This window comes from Dermacentor andersoni, chromosome 6 (assembly GCF_023375885.2).
Source record: "Dermacentor andersoni chromosome 6, qqDerAnde1_hic_scaffold, whole genome shotgun sequence".
In the NCBI taxonomy this organism is placed as follows: Eukaryota; Metazoa; Arthropoda; class Arachnida; order Ixodida; family Ixodidae; genus Dermacentor; species Dermacentor andersoni.
In genome coordinates this window covers 117,571,139-117,592,821 of record NC_092819.1, presented here as the reverse complement: position 1 = coordinate 117,592,821, position 21,683 = coordinate 117,571,139, and the positions used below count along the sequence as shown (strand labels likewise).

The following is a 21,683-nucleotide window of genomic DNA, read 5'->3' as shown; positions in this document are numbered from 1 at the left end:
AGGAGGCGTGCCGTAACGGGGCACTCCGGATCAACTTCGACCACTTGGGTTTCTTTAACGTGCATCCAATGCACGAGCGTTGTTGCATTTCGCCCCCCTCGAAAATGTGACTACCGCGGCCGTGATATGGTCCCCACGATGTCGGGCTTAGCAGCTCAATGCCATAGCTACTACACCACCACGGCAGGTGAGTGACAACGGCGCGCTGCATACATACATACATACATACATACATACATACATACATACATACGTACGTACGTACGTACGTACGTACGTACGTACGTACGTACGTACTACATACATACATACATACATACATACATACATACATACATACATACATACATACATACATACATACATACATACATACATACATACATACATACATACATACATACATACATACATACATACATACATACATACATACATACATACATACATACATACATACATACATACATACATACATACATACATACATACATACATACATACATACATACATACATACATACGAGGCGTTTCAGTGAACACTCAAAAATTTTGTAAGGTCGCCTCTGGCAGATTGCAGAATTCTAGTTCATGAGCTGGTCTATTCGAAGAAGCGGGCATTATACTAGCCCAAAAAAATTGAAATTGCTACTCAACTAATTAAGAAACGTCTACTAATTAAATTTCTAGCTAATGACCTTATGGCCCATATTGCAATTTGCAGGCGAGCGTTAAGCGACTCCCGGTGAGGCTGATAGGAAGCAATCACGAGTATCGCTACTACACATGTAGTTTGCATGTCGAATCCACTTGGAACGAATTCTCGGTATGACGCCAGTTACGAGATAATAGTTCCCGAAATTGGCGGAGAAATGCATTCCAGTTCCAGTTACTTTCTTAAAAAACCGTTGCTTTTTGAAAGTGTTTGCTGAAATACCCTGTGCATGCAAACATGCATGCATGCATACAGAGTTAGCCCACGGAAAGTGCGTACTGTTTTACTGCAAACACAAATAAAACAGTAAATGAAGGAAAATTGGCTGTTTATAAAGGCCTGAAACAAATTGGTGAATACAATGGTAACAGCACCCATGTCCTCCAAGGGAAGCCTTTTCATAGTGGCTGAGTAGCGTCAGCCTGCTCATAGACAAACGGTATGAAGCATGACCGTGGATTATTTGTATTTGCTTGAACTAGATGACCTTCAGGGCAGGAATGATTATTCCTTTGTCAGCGGCACGATAAGGCAAAATTACGTAAGCTAGCCAGACAAGGGCAAGCCGACACAACCGTTCGGAGAGTGCAGGCTAAGCACGAGAGGGGAACTAGAGCTGGTGGAAGCTGTGCATAACAAAATGAGTGCGGCACATGCTGCGAAAATAGTGTTGAAACGTAGAACATTGAATTATGCTGTAAGGTTAGTGATGTTTGAGCAAGTTACAACTATTTATGAATGTTTCACTGGAAGTAGACGAGAAACTGTCAACGTCTCGCAGTTTTATACGAGCCTCAATGTCCACGGTACCGAACAGTATTAAAGTGATACTTTTTGTGCTAAAGCTGCCGCACTTTCCTTACTGTGTATACCGAGTACTGCGCCTGTCGTGCCAAATCGCTGAGACCTAAATAACTACGTGCCCTATGGTGGAATCTAACCTATAGCTCTCCATGCACAGGATCCCGGTCCCCCAACCATTCGGCCACACTCCCATCCATACGCTATTGTGCTTATGCCATATAAATGCTAACGCAATAGCATTTGGGGCCCGTATCAATGGAAATCCAGCGTCGGCGTCAGCGTAGTTGTCCTTAGGCGAAAGCTATCGTACATAGTTAGGTATACATATATGCCAAGCCTTGCTTTATGACATGCTGTATATGCAGGTTATATAACCCCACCATTGTATCACTACAGTTGCTCATACTTTGTCTTACATTCTTGACAATGTAATTCCTTGTAAATTCGAGAATGACAGCCCTCAGTGAAATGTCATAAAACAAAACACCGACAGCCATTGCCTTTTATGTGAAACCTTGTCAGACGTTTATATTGAACGTGCGATACAATGGAAACCTGAATATGATGTTTTTTATAGCACATCTTTGGCAATACTTCCGGATCGGCCCACTCAAGCGGCCGCGTTTGTACCACAAAGCTCGCCTTTGTGCATAGCGGCCACCACCAGCGTTTCCGGGTATACATTACGGTTGCATAAGCTGCAGTGAGAAGCAGTCGGGAATCTTTTAATGCTATTGCGTTTCATTCTTAAAGACAAAAATTAAGCGCCCTCCAATTCTTTAAAAGGTAGTCTTGCGTATGCCACATTTTCGAGCATGCGTGCACGAGAGGACATGCAGGCATGCCACGTAATTCAGGGTGAAAGACAAGTGAATAAGCTCGACAAATATATAGCACTCGATAAGCCACATCACGTGGACTGTATAATGTGCGTTATATGTACAAGTCTGAAGTGTACATCAGGATTACGAGACGTCAAAAATACGGCACCCGTCAAATAGGTTACATGATAGAGCATACCCTCACTTAAGCTTATTCTCACCTTGGGATCACTGGGTACGTGGGATAAGCATGTACAGCATGTCAAAAAGTTCGGGACCTTTTATCAGCATATTGTGCAAAAAAGTAAGGATAAATATACAAGACGCAACATCGATGTATTAAGTACAAACAAAGAACTGTCGTTAGCAACTCCGATTGCAGCATATAAACCACATAGAAATTTCCGCAGGTAATCGATTGTGCTCCTATTGTAATTTATTGCCTCAGAAGGAACGAACAGCTCGATAACTTTGACTTCAAACAGAACAAACTTAACTTCACTGCGTGAGTTCTGCTTCAAACGGGAGTTGCTGTTAGAAATGCTCCAAAGGCAGGGATAGCTTGAGAATGAAATCCACGCACAGAAAACGAAAGCCTGTGTGTGTATTCTAAGATAGCGCACGTCACGAATGTTGCGGTGTTTTCTTTCTTTTTTTTCGAAGGAAGGCGGTGCAATAGAAGTGGAGATAAAAAATGAAGTGAACATAAAAGACGCCTGGCTATGCTTGTTTCCCTGCGACGGAAAGGCGGTTCAGTATCCCCCCCCCCGGCCCCCCCTTGGCCACAGCCGTGGCGCAGTGGACAGGATGCCCAGCTTGGCTGCAAGAGGCGCGCGGTTGGGTCACCAGCGCTGGAGAAGCACTGGTTTGTAAGACGAGTACAAGCAACTCCCCGGCGAGCCGTCTAGCTGTTCAGAGGTGCGATGATTGAGAAAGGGTCAGCATGAAGCACTATGCTTGCCATGCAAGATGAGAAAACAACAACAACAGAGCACAAAAATATATGGACAAATTACAGCTGTCCTACCCAGCCTGAGTAAAACGCCCATGCATGCTTGACTGAGAGCACCTTCACTTACAACGAAAAAAAACCACATCATACACTAAAGAACGACGCTACAGAGCTGTTGATTCAATACAAACTTTATTGTTAATATACAGTGTAGAAGTCAGGATGCACAAACTCGTGCATGCGTGAAGACACAAAACGAGAAAATGCCTACAAAAAATTGGAATACACAATAAATTCCCACCAGAAATGGCAGCGGAGTAATAGTTCACGTCATTTAAATTTTGGTGAGTGTTTTCATTTTTGTTTACTTGCACATCACGTGTTATATAGTAGCAATGAGTATAGTCAAGAGCCAACACTCTTATGATTTTGCACTTGCTTCCTGTCGAGTCGGTTTTGTTAGAGGCTTAGGTAATGATCAAAATGTACTGTCCCTAAAGTACTATTGCTGCGTGCAGATGCTGCAAGTGAAAATATTCGGCGCCACTTGTGGCATACGCACATCTATCCAATACTGGCCATGCGTAGCGACGAAATGTAGAGTCCGCTGGGGCTCAAAGAGCTGTGTGCTTCTTCTGAATTGCAGTCTAGGTGTCACCCTTAAATATGTGATGAACGTGAAAAAAAATACGTCATTGTTGTTTTTAGAACCACTGGCCGGCCTGTCAGAGTATATAATTTTGTGCGCAAAGGGGGTGGTCATCAGACCCTCAAGACGGCTCGTGTGTAATGCAAACGACTAAGCCCGCGGAATATCGCTGAACTGCCATCAACCAAAAACTCACCAAGTTGGGCAATAAGATTGCTGCCTAACATAATCATGTTGTGATGTTGAGCAGAATTCGATATGTCGCAGAGCGCGGCTTTATATAGCACTGTTTTGCACTATTGGTGCACGTTTTTACCCAAATTTCAGAATACCCCTTCCGCGACGTGGATATATTTGAACATAAAACACAGTTGGTTTTCGTCATACATCCTCCGCTACTGGAAGAAATATTGATTTTACCACTGAGAATGTGGCTCATTCATGAAGTCGAGCAGCTCACCCATTCAACTCGCCTTCTACTACGCATGCAAAATACTTCCATACTCACAGTTTTTTATGCATCATGTTTCGTTCTACTGCGCACATGGAGGCACTGAGGATAAAATTGATTTCACTGGAAATAAGCACGTGAGCTGGCGACAGTACATGCTGAAGCTACACTTTTTACCATGTTAATGTGGTTAAGGCAAGAGGAGGGCACGCGTGCGCCATACGCCTTCACCCCTATCCCCTATACCCCCTCCCCCTGAAGTTTCTGTGGACCACGTAACGCTTGCCCGGGTACCCCCTCCATCTCTCAGCGCCATCGGTTATGTGCCTACCTTCGCCGCAAAAAATACATTCTGGTTGTCCCACAGTCTGCGCTGGTTGAGACGCACTAGGCGACACCTTAAGAAGCCTGTCCCTGTAATTTCTTCAGACTCCGTCCGGCTTCCAAAACATGAGTTTTAGCGTGCACTCGATAGCTCGATAGGAGAATGGGCCCCACTACAAGTAAGGAGACGTGTCAGCGTCGGCTTCCGCTTTATCGGCAGTTTTGACCAGATTTTCCTCTCTTTGGTGCCTAATTCTCTGCTAAATGGATCCGCGAACTTACACGTTACACCGCGATATAAGACGTTTTTCAGTGACTAGACTGCAAGTGATTTTACGTCTTTCTCGTCTAGACTATGCCGCCGGAGGTTTAACCCTTATCGCCAAATCAGCCGTACTCGTGGGCCGCGCCGGCTTCCCGGCCGCTTGACGCTTTTCTCATGTTGGAATACGCTCTGGAATGCTATGATATTGCTCCAGAAGGCGTTTTGGGGGATGCTGGCTGGAAACTCAACACCCAGAGGAATTCTACGACCAAAACAAGGCTATCATACGGCGGCAACGCTGTTGGCCCTAACGGCGGGCCGGGACCACAGAACGGCAAATTGAGTACAAACTCGTATACTAGCGTCAAGAAGGGTATCATTCGGCGCTGTAAAATGCATCCGTTGCCAAAAGATCAGATCACGATTATCGTCCGGATCAGGGGAGGTCTGAATATTGCTAAAATTGGTGTGGCCGCGGTGGCTGATGCAATCACGGCTGCTGCTTGCATAGACGAGGTGAAGCGAGAAGCGGACACGATTTGCCCGAATTATCAGCAGAATATTGTGCTGATTAGCACGCCGGAACAAGAAAATGCTACGAAGTACGTGAGGATCATGGATTTTTGCATTGCTGGCCACATGCATGAAGCTGCGGCCTATCGTGCGGCGCCGCATGAAACGTACAACGGAATCATAATAAATATTTATCTCAGCGAGGGACCCGAAGCCCTCATTCGCAAGATTGTTAACCCGCGTAATCCCCTGGCCTTGGCGGCAAAACGCATCAAGTAATCGGGCACGGTGATCATCGCCTTCGATGGGTACAAGGTGCCTAACTACGTTCGGTATGGTAACGCGCTGTTTAGGTGCACGCTTTACCGCCAGCAGATTGATGTTTGTTATGTTTGTGGAAAGCAGGGGAATCGCGTTTACGTCTGCCCCTCGCCGGAAGAAGTGGGTTGCAGAGGTTGTGGTTCAACCAATCCCAGTGAGGCCCACTGGTGTACGCCCAGGTGTGAACTTTGTGCAGGAGAGCATATCACGGCTGCCAAGGAGTGCCAGCAGCGGTTCCGTACCTCATATGTGGTCCGGTGCTGTCGTTTGAGCGGGCTATGACGGATATCAAGGCTGTGGAAGAAGAAAAGGGAGGCTTCAGCTACGCCGAATGCCAGTTCCCGACATTGGGGAAGACGCCAGAGGCTGTGCAAGGACAGGATCGTGTGCGTCGACGTCGAAGATCAAGGAGACCAGGAAGAGCATCTCGCAGCCGCTCTGTGCATCTCGTGGCCGGTCTGGGAGCAGATCGGCGTCTAAGGTGCGCTTCGGACTTGATGAACAGTTGGAAACTGAGAGTGTGCGTGGCCCAAGTGGGACTGAGCGACAGGGTGTGCCTAAGAGTAGTGTGTTACAGGGTCTACAAGGCAAGAAGCCCGGTGGAGTGGCCAGTGGTAGCACCTAGGCGAAGCGCGCAAGTGTCCGAATGGAGATGACTAGTTTGGTAAGGCCAGAGCACAGGAAGAACGAGGCCAGATTCAAGAGGCTAGAGCACGAAAACGCAGAGTTGAGAGAAATGGTGAGGCTGCTTAGGGCGAAAATCTCGACCCTTAAGGGTGTGGCAGGCCCTGAACCGGCCGAGAGGGCAATGCCTGAGCCCATAGAGAGCATGGATTTTGCTGATGTAGGTGAGGCTAGTGGGCCGCGCCCCTCAAAGAGGAAGGCGACCGCCCATGAGGCCGAGCCCGCGTCAAGGAAACTGAGATCTGAGGTGAAGGAGATGTTGTCGAGTGTTGTGGATAGTGTTAATCCAGTCAACGATCGTCTGGCGCAGCTGAATATGCGTGTCACAGAGTCTCAGGGCTCAATCGATGGGAGGTTCAAGAAGCTGCAATGCAGAATAGAGGCGTTCGAAAGCAAGTCCGGTCTGAGTGCCTCTCCCCTTCTTAGGTCGGGATTTTAGTCGGCTAGTAGTTCGACGGGGAAGTCTCAGGTTCAGCAGGATTCAACATGCTTCAACATGCAACTTCATGCAACACATGCAAGGTTCAGCAACTGCTTCAACATGGCGCGACAAAATGAGCCTTTTTGTGCGTGGAAATTGAACTGTAGGGGGTATGCTCGTAAACAGGCGCCTCTACAACAGTATAATCGCGCGTGTGAGGGTAGGCCGCAGGCTATTCTACTGCAGGAGACAATGACGGAAGAAGTTTCTCTGACGGGCTACCGAACCGTCTTCGGGAGATCCAAAGCTCGGGGGACCGGCATTCTGTTGGATAGCAAACTGACACAGATGGTCCATGATCTTAAGATACCTTTCACTTCCCTGGAATATGTCATGATTGAGCTGATTCCTGACCGGGTGAACAAGAAAAGCGTGTTTATTCTGAACGTGTACAGTGCCCCGAGGCACAAAGTGGAGAGATTCAAGCTGCTCTACAGAAGGCTTCTAAGCTTGCCGGGGACCATCCGCTGATCATGGCCGGGGATTTTAATTCTCCGTATCAAGTGGGGGGGGGGGGGGAGTAGAAGCATGACACAGTGAAAGGGAGAGACCTCTGGCAGAACGCTGCGGAGTTTGACCTTAGCTGTTCACTGGCCCTGCCTTTCCGACACGTATAGGGACGCCGACGTGTAGGGATACTACCCCTGACTTCTTTGTAATGAACACGGTCAAGCCCAGTTGGTGCAATATTGCCGAATACCTAGGTAGTGATTGTTATATTAACCAAGTCGTTTTTGAGGTTGAGGGTAGGCGCCTTGAGCGTTGACGTTTATAGATTGGGATAAGTTTCGGATGATCCGGGACGAGAAACGAGAAAGGGGGAATCAATTCGAAGGCCCGTACCGGCCGTCCCTCAAAGATTGGGTCACCCAGGTGAGGGAGGATGTAAAGGAGGCCACGGAGGAGATCACTACGGATTTGGAGGTGGATAGTCTTGATAGCAGGCTGGCCCATCTGATTGAAGCCAAGCGGTCTGTGCTGGCTAGGTGAAGGGGCAGCGGCTTAATCGCAGGCTGCATAAAAAGATTTTCGAGCTGAATGAGCTAATTGAGGAGCACTGTAAGCTTTTCTCTAGGCAACAGTGGGATGAGGTATGCGACTCGGTAAACGAGCAGGTGCGCAACGAGAGGTCGTGGTGCCTGCTTAAGCATTTGCTGAACGACTCCAATACGAGAGATAGTCAGGGGCACGTCCTTGCTAGAGCTGTACACGATGCAGTGGGTGTCTGCCTCGGAGGAATAGCTGGTTGAGAAGCTGGCCAACAAATGCCTTCCTGTTGCAGACCCGGATGCTCTTCTGACGGAGCAGACCTACACGGGAGGAAACAGCTTTTCCCTAGAGGAGGACTTTTCTATGGAAGAGATATGAACGGTTTTGCATAATCTTAAGAGCAAGTCGGCTCCCAGATCGGACAGCATTTCAAATAAGCTTTTGAAGAACCTGGACGATGGGTTGATCAAGTACCTTACCGAAGAGGTTAACGCTATGTGAAGAGATGGGGTGGTTCCGGAGCAGTGGAAGATAGCTCTCACGGTGCTGATTCCCAAGGCTGGCCGAGTCCCGAGCATTGGTAACTTAAGGCCCATTTAGCTCACTTAGTGTGTGGGCAAGATGGCCCAGCATGCAGTGCATAATCGGCTTATAAGATACCTCGAGGAGAACGAGGTCTACCCCTACACTATGACTGGTTTTCGGGCCGGGCTGTCGACTCAAGACGCAAAGAAGCTCATCAGCATCAGGTTATTCACGGAGATGGAAGGGGCGTGGAGATAGCTTTTGAGAATGTTCGGCACTCTGATATTCTTAAGTCCATTTCGGATCTTGGCCTCGGTGCGTGCTTTTATCACTATGTCAGATCCTTCCTGTCAGGTAGGAAGGCTACCCTGACGGTAGCGGAGCTGAGTCAAAGACGTTAAATGTTGGAGACAGGGGCACTCCTCAGGGGGCCGTCATCGCGCCCATATTGTTCAATCTGGCCATGGTCGGATTGGCCAAAATGCTCTTGGAGATTCAGGGGATTAAGCACACCATGTATGCAGATGACGTGACCATATGGTGTCCCGGGGGTAGTCAGGGCTATATCGAGTGTTCTGCAGGAGGCGGTTGATGTATTCGAGACCTATTTGGACCCAACGGCGTTAAGGTGCTCCCCCTCCAAGTCGGACCTGTTGCTGTGCAGTCCACTAGAAGGGGATCCAAGCAAAGGGGATCGATCCCCGTGGACAAGCTGAGCATTCAGCTTCGCACATGAAATGGCGATCGCATACCTAGGGTAGATAAGATCAGGGTTTTGGGGATGCTGATTGACTGGAACGGTGCCAACACGCTGACGATCCAGAGGATCATTGCCAAAACAGAACATGCAGTACGCCTAGTGAAGAGGGTGGCCAACAGGCAGACAGGGATGAAGGAGGATAGTCTGATTAGGCTTATGAAGCATTTCTATTTTGTCACTTTACTTCTGTGGCAGCCATGCACAAGTGGAAACCATTAGAGAAGGAGAAGCTTGACACGCAGACTAGGAAGATCACCAAGAAAGCGTTGGGAGTGCCAATGTGCACGAGGAACGACAGACTTCTCCAGCTGGGCATTCATAATACATTGGATGAGATAGCTGATGCTCAGGAGAGGACGCAGATGGTGCGTATATGACTAGCGTGGGTCGGCAGATTCTGAGAGAGTTTGGTGTTCCTCAGGAGAAGATTTCGCAGCTTCACGTTGGTATTCTCTTGAAGGTCCGTAAGCGGTATCACGTCAAGCTTGTTCCCAGGAAGATGCAGCCGGAGCGAAATGTGGGTAGAAGAAAGGCCAGGGGGGACTTGCCTGCTGAGACACATTCGTGATGAGAATCAGAACGTTGGCTTCGTCGATGCTTCTTTTAATGAGGAGAGCAAGGTGTTTACCGTAGTTGTCGTAGACAATGAGGGCAGTGTCGTTAACGTTGCTACCGTTCGGACTGATAGGCCAGAGGTCGCGGAGCAAGCAGCTATTGTGCTCGCCCTGATTGACAGGCGCAGGCCTTTTGTATATATTTTGTATATAGTCGGCCGTTAGGGCCTTCGAGACGGACACGGTGGCTGGGTTGCTCTTAAAATTATGCAGACCTGTGAGATCTCTCAACACTACTTATGTTGGTTCCCTGCTCACCTTGGGAGTATTGAGGGAACCACTTCGAATCTCAGTGAGTCCGCTCATGAGGCAGCGCGAGATCTTACCCTCCGATCTGCCCCGCGCCATGGCGTAGCGGTACTCCCCAAGAACAGAGACTCCCCTTCTACACACAATGAGATCACGAAGTATTACCTTCCAAATCGCAGGGTTTACGATTTGCCGCATTCTAACTATACAGGGCCCAGGCATTTACATTACGCTTACTACATACTGGTACGCATCCTTGCCGACGGAGGCTGAACATGTTTTATCCTGAGACGCATACAGAACCTTACTGCCAGGATTGTGGTGCTTTAGCCACGCTCGAACACATGCTCTGGTCTTGCGAAAGAATTTAAGACTCGGCGATCAAGGACGCGTCTAGGTGGGAGGCTGCACTTCGCAGCCCGGGCCTGGATGAACAATTCTGGACTGTCCAGCAGGCTCACGACGAGGCTGTGAGACTTCGCCTTCCGGTCCCGACGTGGGAGCGGCCAGTTTGGTGGTTAATTATCACTACTTGCAGGACCAAATAAAGTTTTCCATCCATCCATCGATAGCTCAAGTCCGTTATGTCGACAGCAGAAAACAACCATAGTCTCCTGGGAATTCGGTTCTATCGAACTCCTCCTGCGCGCTTCGCAGTTGCATAGCAACTATACTTGTATGAAAAGGTCATGCGCAGTACTTTGCGTTCTTGAAATATTTTAAACATGACAACATTGAAGTGACTGAGATGCACGTCGTTTCTCTCTCTATTGCCTATCGCAACTTGTCCGACGCATGAATACGATAATAATTGCCACACAGATATACCCTTAAGCTTTGGAAATTGTCCTGAACCAAAAGATCACCCCGTTAAAGCTGCATTGAGTAAAGATAAACTATTTTTCATGCAGCAAAGACGAAGCCACAGGGGTTAGCAAACTACCAGGGAACGCAGAAATTGCACAAATCATGCGATAAGAAGAGCATAGCGTGCTAAAGCCGCCAATTCTTTGAATAAACTACCTGTAAAGCAGATCGCAGTAATTGATAGAAAGTCGGTCGATTGTTAGAGCTATTCGACACTTGCATAAACATAAAAAACATTATCATTAGTACTGTTCAAATTTATAGTTATAGGTAAACTAATGAATAAACTGGACCATAGTGCGGCGGAAAACCGGACTTTTTTTCCAATATTCGCGTACTTTCTGATGTGAAACGCTTGAGAATTTATTAGAACTGTTGACCACTGCCTTTAGTAAAATCGCACACTTTATTTAATTATGGCGAGCAGCTGCAATGCAAGTTTTCCTTCGCAAATGCCATATAAAGAAGCCATTAAATTAACTGCAGCGCTTTAACATAACATCACTCTTACGTAGTGAGAATGCGCACGTTTGAGAGCAAACCTTACAATGTGCTTCAATTTCTACTCTTTATAAAAACAGTGTCCCGCATGGCGAGTGTCCCCAATTTTTCTGTGTGTGGTATATCGCTCCTCACTCTTTTTCATGGGCCCATCCCGAAGTTAGGTTTGTGTAAAGATGTGGGCCAATGCCCAAAGGTCTGAAGTTAAATAAATATGAGGATTTCCAGTGTGTTGGTGCGGAATAAAAGCAAGAGCCCATTCTAGCGGTTGTGTAGTGTGAAAATGCTGGACGCCCTCTTGGTATGTGCAGTGCAAAAATAAGAGACGACCCCGAAGATAATGCAGTCAAAACATGTGGTCCGTTGCCGTGGGTGTCTAGTCTAAGGATGTGGGCTCATCTGGAAGCTAGTCAGGTCTATAAATGTGGATGGTTGTTGTGAGTCTAAAGATCGCGTCCAATACTGGAAGCTAGTGAAGTATAAAGGTGAGAGATGATCCCGTGAGTATGTCTAGTCCCAAGAACGTGGACCAGTTCCAAAGGGAGTGAAGCGTAAAAATGTCAGCTAATGCCAAGATAATGCAGCAAAAATTGAAGGATTCGGCCGCTTCTCCAACAATCCCCTCAAAATCGTTGACGTGCTTGAAGGCTGTGCACCTGTACTCTGCGCCGTTGTCTCCCACCACTTCTTCAGCTAGACATCGTCTTTGATCGAATTCAACTGGACGTTCGACTGTCCTCTAACATTCGTTTTCAGCGAGTTGTACGTTCCTATGTTTCGACATTTCTGTAGAAAAAACGCCTATTAAATTATTTATACAACAAGCTCCTATTACTGATTTTAGTAGGTACTGTCAGCATCAAAAATGCTAGATCTGCCTTTATTAAAGCGGCAAACTGTGTGAATTGGTGAGCGTTCATTATTGCGAAAAGCGTGAACGGGAGAGTGATAACACAAGACGTCCTTCAGCTGTGTCCTTCACTCGTCCGTGTCTGTTCGCGCTTTTGCAATAATAGATGTGACTTTACGGAATCCGTTGTGGCCTTCGGAAATGCTCGGCTAGTTGCTTTACTTCCCGGCTGAACCAGCTTACCGGAGCCATACCCTCGAGTCTGACAATTCAATCAATCAATTAACTGGTTAATTGATTAACTAATTAATTAATCAAAAGAACGCCAGAGGTCGTACACATTGGATTTATAGAGGAGGAGGTCCCATAGCTCAAGGCTGCAAAGGGACTTGTATAAAAGTGCATTTTTTTCATTTACCGTTTGTTTTAGTATAAAAAGAGCTGAATTCTCATTAACAGCTTGTCTCTGTACCATGTGACGCACAGATGTTCCAGGATTCCTGGATCAGCAGCAAAGAAAGAAATGCCGAATTATTCGCAATATATAAAGTAACGTCATGTTCTTGAATGTCATTTAAACAGATAAAAAGGCATTAGTTAAAGACGTTGCTATAGAGTTCTTTGGTTCCGAATAAGAGCTGAAATTTCAGTTGAAGCTTATCGAACTACATGGTAAGTTAGGTGAGGTATGTACAGCAGCTACTAGCCCCATCAGGTATCCCCAGCAATTTCTGTGCGAATACAATTGTTTTTTGCAGGTAGCCTTTCCTTATGGTATATCTATCACTGGTGCAGCAAATCTGCGTGTATAAGGTTCGCTCTAGCATATCAAAATGCTCACCATCATCTACTATGAACACCTTTGAGCTAGCCTAAAATCTGTGTCCTTTTAGTCCTTTCTTGTATATTCAAGACTTAGAGAAAGAGGAAATGCAAAAAAACTGCGTGAGAAGGACACATTCGTTATAACGTTTATGCTTGCGGAACTTTTTGTTTCGCCTAGAAATGTCCGTGCGCTTGTGCATGATTGGAAATTTAGGCGCTCTGGGAGTGGACCTGGTCCTCGCGCAGTGTTCAAATCTTTCAACTAAATTTGTCAGGCACAATGCGTAGACGCTGCGCATCCACAGCCAGTGATGGCGAAATCATTGGGCCTTTCCAAACATAAAGCAGCACGGTCAGTTAGGAAAGGAGCATATAATGTTTACCTTTTCTCGATGCTACTTTCTGGACTTTGCTCCTACGGTAACGAAATTGGGTGTAGGCCGTGGTTGGCGTATTGATGGCTGTTGTTGTTACGCTAAACCGCACTCTTCCAACAAACTTGGTGAAGAAGTCGCAATAAATGCCGTCATTTTCAAAGGTGTCTCCGCCTGTAAAAATTAAGAAACAGTAGGCATTGATGGGAGAGAAATGTTGTGGTCTTGATCGTTTGAGAAAATAAAGAAATCCTCGTCAAATGCAGCACTTTTCAGGTTTTGTACACCTCTCGTGAAGCGTAAGACAAGTAACTATTGCCTATCTGTTGCTTGAACTTTGGCGTCTATAATGATTCCTGCTCACTTCGCTTTTAAGGAAGACCACCGTAGATACTCATCCACGTGCAATTTATATTATGAATACCAGTATTTATGAAATTGACACATTTTTTACCTAGGTCTTCCCAACAGCTGAGTGGCACGCCCATAAGTTTACCACCATTGCTTTTGGAGCAACTGACGCACGTTATTTCTACCTGTGAATGTTGCAGTGGGTTCCAAAATAGTATTAGTATGAATAAATTTGGGTTTCATACTCATTTAGTTTACTTCAGATCATAATCGAAAGTAGTAGATATACACACTGGGCTCTTAGCAGTACTGCTACTTCCGTGTTTATGCGAAGGAAAGTAGAACAGATTGTCCAACTCAGACAAACACAGAAGCGCAAAACACAATTGTACCAAGCAGATGTGCATAATCGATAAATTCAAAGTATTTGTATGAACCACAGCAAAAGAAAATTACAAATACAATTTTAAAGCAAAGATGAAATAGCCGTACGAAACCTATATAATTCGATCTAAGTCGGAAAACAGGAATGCCGCTTTCAAACATATTTCAACGAATGAAGGAAAAGGAGACGAAAGAAAAAAGCCACACACGTAGCGCATTCACTTTCACCAATTCATCGGTTATGAAAAACACATGGTTGAAGGATATACTTAATAGGAGGCGAAGATAGCTTCTATTTGTGTTTCTCCCAGTAGGGTGCTTTATTGATGTGACGGAGCGGTATGTTATCCCCACCGGGCTAAGGTGCTCACCCACTAAATTCGAGCTCTCTCTCTACAAAAAGAGGCCCAGAGGCGGTTGTCACCGGTCCTGGAAGCCAGCAACAGAGAGCCACATTACGTTATTCACCGAATAGACACTATCAGGGTCCTAGGAATGTTTATCGAGTCGAGCGGGGCCAATGGAGTCGTCCTCAAACACATTTGTTCCAAGACTGAAAGCGCCCTCGGCCTGATCCGAAGAATCGCCAACAGGTACCGCGCAATCAGGGAAGACAATCTGATCCGGATTATCCACGCCTTCGTGCCATGCCACCTCGCTTATTCAGGGGCTGTGCACAACTGACTCGTATCGGAGCGCAACAAGATCAATGCCCTAATCAGAAGAGTCTTCAAGCTTGCCCTCAGCCTTCCCATCCGAACGCACACAAATGACCTCCTCAATTTGGGAATTCACAACATGTTCGAAGAAATTTTCAAGTTTGTCAGACTCTCCGGTACCGCAGCGGGCCAAGCCATACTTGGCAAGCTCGGATGCAACCCCACGCTCGTCAGTCTCGACGCTGTGAAGCTGCCCAACAACGTAAGATCTAAGATATACATACACCAGATGCCACGCAATATGCATCCCACCTACAACGAAGGACGAAGATGAGCCAGGAGTAAAGCTCTGCTCGCCAGTGCCCGCTTGAACAAGGACCGAACATGCTTCGTAGACGCTGCTTCGTACGTTCAAGAAGAGGCGTTCATCTCAGCGGTCACCGACTGTGATTCTGAAATCTTTAGCTGCGCTACCATCTGAACTTCTAATTCCCGCATTGCAGAGCCGGTTGTTATTGCTCTTGCATTGACGGGCGGTGTACATGACACGATTTCTTCAGATTCCAAGGCCGCTGTCAGGGCCTTTCAGACGGGAATGGTGGCTTGCTATGCCCTACGTAACATCCAAAGTGTTAAAGACATGAAACATCACTCTTTGGCCTGGTTCCCTGCGCACCTTGGAACCATTGAGGGTGCCTCGATCAACCCCAACGAGGAGGCGCACTCAGCTGCATGAGGTTTGACTGACCGTGCGCTGGGTAACACGTCCTCCCCTGGGCGACCCGAGCCTCTCTGCTCGTACAACGAAATCTGCAAACATAATTATGTGTCAAGACGACTCCTACCTTTGCTGCACTCCTCGCTGTGCAGGGCCCAGGCAGTCACTCTCAGGCTTCTGCAAACAAGCACTTACTCGAGCCCCGCGGCGCTGCACACAATGTACCCCGAATGGTTCCCAAGCCCGGACTGCCCTCTGTGTGGTGATTATGTGGACTTCGAACATGTCCTGTGGGGCTGCGCCTCTGCCGGTCCCCCTTTCACCCAAGAGGAAATTATGAAGCTAATTAGGGCCCAGGATGAGACATCTCCAATCCTGACAGTCCAGAGGGCTCGTGAGAGGGCCGTCAGGTTTCACCTAATGGCCCCCGAATGGGCCTAGCCAGGTGACGTTGAGTTTGCTTACGTCTATAGTGGACCAAATAAAGTTGTTTCGCTCACTCACTCACTCACTCACTCCCAGTAGGCATACATCGTCTGAAAGCAATTTGTTCTCATGAAATCTTTCTGTGAAGAGGGCAAGTTGCTACTCATCGTTCTATCTACTGGAAGAGCGTTCCACATTTTGCTACCGACGCACGGTAAAATACGTTCATCCTATGTGCTCGGTACGGGAGGTACATCGTAAGTCGGACACTGCGCTTGACGCAGGCGAGGCAGACACACGCTTACAAGCTGGAAGAATGGGCGTTTATTTGCAGTGCACGCCGGAATATAAAAACAGGTTAGGGAATGAGGGGAAGGGAAACGAAGTAAGAAAACATAAGATAGGCAACCAGATTGGCACGTGCAGCTGTAGACTTCAGCTGAGAAATGATAAGAAGAACACTGCAGTTATAACATTTCTCCATCAATAATACTGAAGACGCTGCACAGGTCTGCGCTCTCGTGTTGAGCGTCGGAGTTCCGGGGCCACTGTAGGTCCACCGTTTCTCTGTCGTGCGTCCAGGGGTTGGGGTGATGACTGACGCTGTGGTGGTGACGTTTCACGAGTTCCGGCTTTTGCCTTTGGTTCGGAAGTTTCTTCCGGAGTTCTCGAGATGGTCGAGCTCTCACTTTCCCTGTGGCCTTGGGTAGCCATTGGGTCTTTCCTTGTGTGAACTTGATCAACGTGTCGCCGAACGAGGCCCTCAGGCGTTTCCACTGTCACCATCCTAGCTCCGTCTGCTGACTTTACCGTGCCAGTCTTCCACTTATCACCTTTACCAAAGTTACGGACGTAAACATTTGTGTCTGGTGCAAGAGTCCAGTCATCCGATGTTCCCGATCTTCCTACAACCAAAGGAGGAGAACATGTGTCGAGGCGGGACCGGATTTGGTAGCCAAGAAGAAGTTCCGAAGGAGATTTGCCCGATGCAAGGGGTGTTCTCCGGTAGTTGAAAAGTAGTCTGCAAAGGCAATCTTCTAATCTGCCCTGGTTCATCTTTTTCAGCCCATCTTTAATAGTTCGGACAGCTCTCTCTCTGCTAGGCCATTAGACTGTGGATGAAACGCAGCCGTGCGCAGGTGGGTTATGTTATTGTTGTTCGCAAAATGAGTAAATTCTTGGCTAGTGAACTGCGTCCCATTATCTGAAACAATGGTGCGAGGGATGCCGAACCTGCTAAAGAAGCTGCGCAGGCAAGTAATAGTCGAAGATGTGGTCACCTGTTTCATTGGTACGGCCTCAATCCATTTGCTGTGAGCATCTACGAGAACAAGGATCATGTTTCCTTTGATTGGCCCCGCGAAATCTAGATGCGCTCTTGACCAGTTCTCCTGGCAGGTCGGAGCAGATGGCGGAGCAGATGCCAGCATTGGTCGATTTTGGATGCAGCTTGTGCACCCCGCTGACAGTTGTTCTATGTCGTGGTCCATTCCTGGCCACCAAAAAGCTGACCGAGCGATTGATTTCATCGCCGATGTTCCTTGATGTGTCTCGTGCAACATGTGCAACATTCTATGTTGTGCGTTAACTGGAATGACAACTCTACGGCCCCAATATAGCAAACGGTGGGCCAAGGACAGTTCTAGTTTGCGGTCGTAAAAGGGGAGTAAGCTTCGTTCTAATGCTTTAGAGCTTGGAGGCCACCCATCTCTTGTGTACTGCACGACCTTTGAAAGTACTGCGTCACCTGCCGTCAGCGCCTGCAGTTCTTCTACCGAGACCGCCCCCTCCTGGACAGATGCGAGTGCCAGAACGTAGTCAGCCGGCTCCCCTTCCGTGGTTGGCTCCAAAGTTTCTTGTGGCAACCTACTAAGCGCGTCCGAGTTCAGGAGCTGCTTGCCTGGCGAATACTGTAACTTATAGCGAAATCCTCCCAAATACAGCGCCCAGCGCTGTATGCGAGCAGCAGCCAGAGGCGGAGTGGGCCGATCCGGTCTCAGCAGGCCCAGGAGCGGCTGGTGATCTGTGACCAGGATGAATTCTCGGCCTAGAAGATAATCACGAAACTTCATTACTCCAAATACGAGGGCCAGTGCTTCACGTTCAAGTTGCGAATAATTTTTTTCTGCTTTCGACAATGTCCTTGAACGAAATCCGATTGGCTTGTTGACGTTCCCTTTCGTGTGAAAAAGCACTGCGCCGATACCTTTTTGCGATGCGTCGCACTCTAGTTTCAGCGGTTGTGAAGGGTCGAAGTGAACCAACACACCTGCTTGCTGAAAACACCGTTTTGCTTTATCGAACGCCGTTTGTTGCTCTTGTTCCCAGAGCCAATGTCTGTTCTTTTCCAGCAGCCGATACAGTGGAGCGAGCAGAGACGATATGTACGGCAAAAATTTTGCGTAGAAAGTGATCATGCCAAGAAAAGAACGAAGCTCGGCTACATTTTTCGGGCTAGGGGCTTCTGTGATAGCTTCGACATTCTTTTCTATTGGGTGCAACCCTTGCTGATCGATTCGATGGCCGAGATATGTAACGGACACTTGCCGAAACTTGCATTTGTCGAGGCGCAGTTTAACACCATTCTCGCGGAAACGCTGTAGAACGGCTTTGAGCACGTCGTCACTTCCTGCTCTTTCGAATACCAAGACATCGTCCAGATAAGCCTGCGCGCCTCATAAGCCTTGTAGAACTGTTTCCATTCTGCGTTGAAAAAAGGCTGGCGCAGAGGCAATGCCAAAAGGTAATCTGTTGTAGCAGAAGAGACCTTTATGCGTGTTAATCACGCATAACTGGCGCGATTCCTCATCGAGAGGGACTTGGTTATATGCGTCACGCAAATCTAATGTGCTGAAATGTTTTCCACCGCTTAAGGACGCGAAAATGTCATTGATTACTGGCAATGGGTACTGCTCCAGCTCACATGCCGAATTTAAAGTGACTTTGAAGTCGCCACAAATACTAACGGTGCCGTCCTTCTTAAGGACGGGTACAATGGGCGTAGCCCACTCGGAATGCGGCACTGGTGACAAGATGCCTAATGCCAGGAGCCTATCAAGCTCTTCAGATACCTTGTCGTGTAGGGCGAAGGGAATAGATCGCGCCTTACAGAACTTGGGCGTGGCTCCCTCCTTCAGCTGTAGGTGTGCCGCGGGTCCTTTGATGAGGCCCAGATCCGAGCTGAAAACATCTGTAAACTCGGCAAACGCGTCAGCAGTGACCTGCGTGGTGGTAGACGGCTGTGTGGTCAGCGGCTTGGCTGAGAGGCTGAGGACGGGGGAGCCTGCGTCGCTCAGGAGAGAAATTAGGTCTCGACCACATAAGCTTGGACCGGGGCAATCTAGCACCACCAATGTGCATTCCACAGTTGTACTGTCGTACGACACCGGCAAGAGGAGCTCTTTAAAAACTGGCAATTTTCCGAGGTAGCATGATAACTTCATGCGTGAAGGCCGGAGCGAAGGCCAAATGTTTTTGTGCTGCTCAAATAGCTGTCGGGACACGACGCAGACCGGGGAACCCGTATCGATAAGCATTGGCACGTCAACACCTCCCCATGTGATGGTGCATCGCATTGGGGGTTTCACATTTACCTCCCGCGTCGATTTTAGCGTGCAAATGTGCATGCTATCCTCTATGTCTTCATCTGTCTCCCCTTCCTTAACAGCCAGTACTCTGCCACGAAATCCCCGGGCTCCTTCTCGAGCTCGAGATCTTGCGCTTTCTTCGTTCCGGCATTTTACTGCTAGGTGACCATGTCGACCGCAGTGATAACAACGAACATTACTCCAACGGCAGGCATTACTATTGTGCTTTATGCTGCCACAACGCCCACATTCGGCCAGTACCTCTTTCGTTGAGGCTGACTGCGCCTTAATTTTAAGCACCGCCGACGTGTCTGCGGCCATTTTATTGTCGTCCTTATCTGCAGCTTCAGCCGACAGTGCCATCATTTCAGCTTCCTCTACGGACAGATCTTTCTTTGTCAGGAGTTGTTTCTGCAGTGCAGTCGATCTTATGCCGCACACAATTCTATCCCGTAGCATTCGGTCGAGCATGGTACCAAAATTGCAGTTGTCCGCAATTCGACGAATTTCAGTAATGAATTCTTGGACCGACTCAACATCAAGCTGGCAGCGGTTGAAAAAGCGGAAGCTTTCGGTAAACTCATGGCGCTTGGGATCAAAAAACTCGTCCAAGACGTTCACGACGTCTTCGTACTCCAAAGAATTCGGCTTCTTCGGCGCTACTGGTCCTGCTAATATTTGAACGGTGCGCGTGCTTAAAGCTGCCACCAAAAGTGCCCGTTTCTTTGCCGACTCCTTCACGCCCGTTGCCTCAAAGTATGCCTCTGCCTTGATAACATAGGCCTTCCAGTTGTCTCTTTCGTCGTCGAAGTCGGGCAGTTGCTGGTGTGCCATCGTCGAGTCGTCGCCTTGTAGCGTAGCTGCCGTCCTGTGCTTCAAGGTTTTGCCAGGGGTTTTGCTTTCCGTTTCTCGTCGCCACTGTTACATCGTAAGTCGGACACTGCGCTTGACGCAGGCGAGGCAGACACACGCTTACAGGCTGGAAGAATGGGCGTTTATTTGCAGTGCACGTCGGAATATAAAGAGAGGTTAGGGAATGAGGGGAAGGGAAACGAAGTAAGAAAACATAAGATAGGCAACCAGATTGGCACGTGTAGCTGTAGACTTCAGCTGAGAAATGATGAGAAGAACACTGCAGTTATAACACTATCGTACCACTTGATCTGCCTTCCTGTTAGTGGGTGAAGAAAATCGTACGTGGCAATGGCCTATTTTATTAGAGCTCATTGGACGTAACAAACGCTGTCTTGTAGTATTGTTACTAAAGCTTGCATATCATTAGGTTCACTATACAGCGGCTTTGTATGGTCCGCACATCTAACAGATAACAATATTGAAATAGCTCATATAACTACAGTATCCGATAGTTATTATATAAATATTTACAATTATTTTAGTAAATTGGTTAAAGCGTTGAACTTGATTGTAAATGTCCCGCGTGTTGCATCGCCCCAACGTCTTGTTTCTATACAATTGGTTCTTTTTTGTAATATGTCTGTTTATTGTTCCGCTTATGTTTCCCGTACCTTAACAAATATCTATTAGTGACGTTTGTCTTCTATAAAGCCATTAGCGCTTGCTTTATTATACAAGAGTCTCAGACCTCTCAATAATTGTTTTTCCAATTCTTAGTTACTGCTTTATTGCACTGCCCGACTACCTTTTCGAAACTTACGGTCACTTCATTTACGTCATTGCTATTAGATTTCATGCAAGCCGCAGAAATGCGTTCACACAGCGCCAACGCATCAACCTGTGTGGCTAAAAAACGATGCGTTTTCTGCGTTTGACCAAGAAATGAACTGCGAAAATATGTCGGGAATCTATCGCTAATGCAATTGCCTACAGCGCGTTAGTGCAGGAGCACTTGTCAAAGGTGCATAAAATGTGATCTAATTGGGTTGCGGAACGACGGAATTCCTGCGTTAGTTGCTAGATATGGTTATTCGAGCAGTGAGATGCTATCAAATTTCTATATGTATGATTTATAGTAGTAATAATATATCTGCTCATGCCCCCGCAA

The 21,683-nt window shown here is 47.4% G+C and overlaps 1 protein-coding gene across 1 annotated transcript in view; it reads right to left on the bottom strand.

The window, feature by feature from the left end:
• LOC129382404 (uncharacterized) overlaps positions 1–20,647 on the bottom strand; it is a 50,920-nt gene extending 30,273 nt beyond the window's left edge. The window contains exons 1-4 of the mRNA XM_055066281.2: positions 20,189–20,647; positions 19,183–19,312; positions 17,970–18,096; positions 16,763–16,974 (exon numbers count right to left, since the gene is read on the bottom strand). Of these exons, the coding sequence (XP_054922256.1) occupies positions 16,763–16,974; positions 17,970–18,096; positions 19,183–19,312; positions 20,189–20,494 (775 nt within the window). The 5' untranslated portion in view covers positions 20,495–20,647. The remainder of the gene's footprint in view (positions 1–16,762; positions 16,975–17,969; positions 18,097–19,182; positions 19,313–20,188) is intronic.
• Between the last annotated feature and the right edge of the window lie 1,036 nt (positions 20,648–21,683).